At 41.2% G+C, this 5,000-nt stretch overlaps 1 protein-coding gene across 1 annotated transcript in view; it reads left to right on the top strand.

Moving 5' to 3' along the window:
• The window catches only part of nek5 (NIMA related kinase 5), an 18,498-nt gene that overhangs the window by 5,025 nt on the left and 8,473 nt on the right, over nucleotides 1–5,000 (top strand). The window contains exons 4-5 of the mRNA XM_076274963.1: nucleotides 2,161–2,244; nucleotides 4,448–4,518. Of these exons, the coding sequence (XP_076131078.1) occupies nucleotides 2,161–2,244; nucleotides 4,448–4,518 (155 nt within the window). The remainder of the gene's footprint in view (nucleotides 1–2,160; nucleotides 2,245–4,447; nucleotides 4,519–5,000) is intronic.

Genomic DNA, 5,000 nt, shown 5'->3' with positions numbered 1-5,000 from the left:
TTGTTCCTATTGACATTTTGAACATCTGTACCAAAAATTGAGCCAATAGGACGCCAGTAAAGGGTGGCACACTTTTTCACAATTGCTCTACCTAAGAATGCATAACTTTCGCAGGAACCAGAAACATGAACAAAATAAAAGATAAGTATGGTCATTAATAATCTCTCCCTGTACTTATACTAAATGAGTAAGAACATTAGAACAGTTCAAACACTATTCACTGTATGATGACTTTGTTCTTTTTGATACTTTATCTCTGTGTCCTTGCACAACACGGAGCAAAAATTGCTTTTGGTCTTCATTTCACATAGATTGTTGACAGCGTTTAATAAGGGCAATGCCTCTCTCTGCGCTGTCGTTGATGACCTTCAAGGAATTAACTTTTTGGCGCAGTTTCTCATCTGTGAGAATAGACCTCACATCATCAGGGTTACTTCTGCCATCCATTTGGCCTTAAGTAAGAACCTCAAAGAAGTGGATTGAGCAGCGAGTGACGAGGCCAGAGATGGTAGCTGCGCTGCTCTTGTGGAAGAAAGACTTGGCATCAAGTTTTTGAGCATCTTCCCAGGGCGTCTTTCAAGATTTCTCAGCATTGTCTCTTTTTCTTCAACATCAACACAACAACAACAACAGGTTACATTTATTTAGCGCTTTTCTCAACACTCAAAGCGCTTCACAGGGAATGGGGGACCTCACTAACCACCACCAATGGTGGTGAGCTGAGCATCAAAAAATGCCAGGGCGACGAGTTCTTCTGACAGATACCACAAATGTCATCCAATGCTCTTTTAATGCAGAATCTGCAATGGTTTTATCCGGATACCAATACATCATGTATTGTGTGTGGGTCAATATTGTGAAAAAGTGTGCCACCCCTAAATGTGCAGCAATTGACTCCATTTTTGGTACAGATGCTTACAATGCCAATTGGAACAAGACAAAATGCGATCTGGCAAAATTTGGTGAACATTTATTTTGTGAACCACCCTAGCGTTCATCCCACTTCCTGTTTTGAAACTACACGTGGCACGGATTTGTGGGTAATGAAGTTCGTTTTGGGCTACACTCATTGCCCAAAGTAGACAAAGGACTTCATTACCCATACATCTACTGCAACTTAAGCACGTGACAACTCGCACTCTGTCGGTGTTTGACAGATTTTACTCTTTTGTTTGTCAAAATCCAGCGCGAAATTAAACACTTACTATAGCATTCCTAAACGGCAACGATAGTCTGTAGAGTAGCCTTAGGTCTGATGAAGGGATTTCCTTAATGTTAAAGAATAATTTGGCCCTTGCTGCTAAAACGATGTACAAATTCGATATACATATTCACTCAGACTTGGAACAAAATAGGCCCAGTTCATTGATACGTAGGCCTATGTTGTTCTTGTAGGCTATGAGAAAAGGCCAAGATTGTCTTAAGCACCGTTTTTTTTTTATTTCGGTATTGTCTTACCTCAACAATAGGCTACAGCTCCTTGTAAACAATCAGATATAACTCTATAAAATCTATAAAGTCTATAAAAATGTATTTTATGTTGTATTTGGCTGCTGTTTGGCTGAAATGTAGACTATTCTTTTTTCATTTCAATACAATATATGATACAAACCTCAGTTTAGATAATCATATTCACACATTTGTTTTTGCCTAATTGACATGACCATGATGATAATTTATAATATAAAATGAATGTGCACCTTAAGCAAATGATAAAAAATCTTTCAGAATGCTTTCCATTCTTCAACTGCATCGAACTGCATCGAATCGCATCGAATCATACTGAATCGTTTTTATGAACATGTATCTTTTCTTGTATCGAATCGTGCCCATGTATCTAGATGTGAATCGTATCGTCTTTTACATGAGAGATTCACACCCCTACTGTATATATATATCACATACACACACACATACACACACATAAATACTGTGTACTCATGAACTGTAGTGTGTGTATGTGATATATATATATATATATATATATATATATATATACTGTATATATATATATATATATATATATATATCACATACACACACACACACACACACACACAGAGACATACGCACAAACTCTCTCTCTCTCTCTCACACACACACACACACACACACACACATAAATACTGTGTACTCATGAACTGTAGTGTGTGTGTGCAGATATTGGACTGGTTTGTGCAGATCTGTTTGGGACTGAAGCACATTCACGACAGGAAGGTCCTGCACAGGGACATTAAAGCACAGGTACACACACACACACACACAAATACACACACACACACACACGCACACTCACACGGTAAGGTTTCAGCTTCCTAGTCGCACCCAAGCACAGACCAGTGGCAGTTGCAATTGAAGAGTTTTATTGTAGACAGATCAGCTCAATACAGGGAAGGACTAGGGATGTGACGCTCAAAACTGATCTCGAATCAGTGTCGAGATTTCAAAGTACAAGTGTTTCGAAACACTGCTTTGAAACGTGGTTCAAAACATCCATGTCTTTGCTTAAGCCATAGCCATGGTGGTGTAGTGGTTATGGTGTAGTGGTTAGTGTGGTCATAATAAGCCACTAATAGCCATGATGGTGTAGTGGTTAGCATAGCTAAATAAGCCACTAATAGCCATGATGGTGTAGTGGTTAGCGTGGTTAAGCCATAGCCATGATGGTGTTGTGGTTAGCGGAGCTAAATAAGCCATAGCCATGATGGTGTAGTGGTTAGCGTAGCTAAATAAGCCATAGCCATGATGGTGTTGTGGTTAGCGTAGCTAAATAAGCCATAGCCATGATGGTGTAGTGGTTAGCGTGGTTAAGCCATAGCAATAGTGGTGTAGTGGTTAGCGTAGCTAAATAAGCCATAGCCATGATTGTGTTGTGGTTAGCGTGGTTAAGCCATAGCAATAGTGGTGTAGTGGTTAGCGTAGCTAAATAAGCCATAGCAATGGTGGTGTTGTGGTTAGCATAGCTAAATAAGCCACTAATAGCCATGATGGTGTAGTGGTTAGCGTAGCTAAATAAGCCATAGCCATGATTGTGTTGTGGTAGCCATGGTGGTGTCATCCAATACCAGACATGACCTGCAGGGCATAGGAGCAACAATAAAATTCAATCCAGAACCCTAACACACACCACACACACATAGAGGGCCCTATCATGACATTCTAAAGTGCATCGTCACTCGTCAAAAGTCTATTCAAATTTAGTAGGATGTCCAGTTCACATTGGGAGGGTTTTCGCCCTCAAAAGTGGAGCACATAGCGTAACAAGGTGTTCCTAGGTCTTTTAATCAGTCATATGGGTGTGTTTGGGGCGTGACATCATTTTAAACCAATGAGAATGACATCTGTCATTCCCTTTAACGGCGCAACGCGCGATATGTCAAATAAATGCATCGGTATTTTGGCATTCAACGGCGCATTTGAAGGAGGCTGCTTGCGAGACCGTATGGAATAGTCATTCTTAAACCATGCTTTACTAAAACCTAGCATAGCCTTCACGCATTTGCACTCGTCTATTATTTGAACTCATTGGCAAAGTGAAACTAACTTCACCAAGGAGTCAGTCAACGACAAGACAGTTATATGCAGTTACTTTCACTATTGACTGACAATGGGTTACCATCGAAAACATAGGCTGGAAAAAGCAACACTTACCCTAATGTTGCTCAAATGACTGAATAAAACAACATTTATCCTGCAGAGGAGTTGCTTATATCTCGTGACAGTGCGTCTGCAGCTGTGCTCCATACGTGTCTCTCGCCTCTCCCCTAATCACTTTTAACCGTCATTACCAATTTGCAAATGATGGTGAATAACTACTCATCATGAGATGTACAGTATTTCGTAATATCTTTATTCTAATTATGTTTACCATTGTAATCGTGCAATTTGTAATGCTTTGCATGGACGTGCGCTGGTGTGCGTTCATGAATGATAGAAGGATGGTGCGTGCACCTGCCAATATGACTGTTGACATGCGCTCTTAAAATAGCATATGAACAACTCGCCATTGACTTCTGACCAGGTTTAGGTGGTGTATGATAGCGATTTTTCGACAACGCGCCAGGGCCCGCCCTAGGTTGTTAATTGCCACACCCCTGGGCGCAATGCTTAAAAAATAAAGGTGCAAAATACCGAATTCAACTTCGCGCGACTGAAAAACGAACTGTACGCCATGCGCTGGTGCCCCAAAATATAGCCCATAATGTCTGCAGAACCATGACACACACACATCATCTCTAGAACCCTAAAACACACACATATCATCTCTAGAACCCTAACACACACACACACACACACATAATCTCTAGAACCCTAACACACACACACACATCATCTCTAGAACCCTAACACACATGCATCATATCTAGAACCCTAACACACACACATCATCTCTAGAACCCTAACACACACACACATCATCTCATCATGTTGTTTTGTGTTTCTGTAGAACATTTTTCTGGCACAGGGAGGTCTGAAGGTGAAGTTAGGGGACTTTGGGATCGCCAGAAGACTGAGCAAGTAGGTTCCTCTCTATCGACTGGTTAGGTCTGTTCCTTTCTCTCTATCGACTGGTTAGGTCTGTGTTACTCTCTATCGACTGGTTAGCTCTGTGTTACTCTCTATCGACTGGTTAGGTCTATACATTTCTCTCTATCGACTGGTTAGGTCTGTGTTCCTCTCTATCGACTGGTTAGGTCTGTTCCTTTCTCTCTATCGACTGGTTAGGTCTGTACATTTCTCTCTATCGACTGGTTAGGTCTGTGTTCCTGTCTATCGACTGGTTAGGTCTGTACATTTCTCTGTATCGATTGGTTTGGTCTGTTCGTTTCTCTGTATCGACTGGTTAGGTCTGTGTTTGTGTTTGTGGATATAATATGCCCGTGTGTGTGTGTGTGTGTGTGTGTGTGTGTGTGTGTGTGTGCAGTACTCTGGAGTTGGCCCGTACGTGTGTATAATGTGTGTGTGTGTGTGTGTGTGTGTGTGTGTGTGTGTGTGTGTGT

The sequence above is a fragment of the Alosa pseudoharengus genome, unplaced genomic scaffold (genome assembly GCF_046254945.1).
Source record: "Alosa pseudoharengus isolate Yale_2024_CS ecotype anadromous, Long Island Sound unplaced genomic scaffold, YU_APseudo_1.1 YU_APseudo_1.1_scf_101, whole genome shotgun sequence".
Classification (NCBI taxonomy): Eukaryota; Metazoa; Chordata; class Actinopteri; order Clupeiformes; family Clupeidae; genus Alosa; species Alosa pseudoharengus.
Note: the sequence above shows the minus strand (reverse complement) of the source record. Positions and strands in the feature narration are given on the sequence as shown.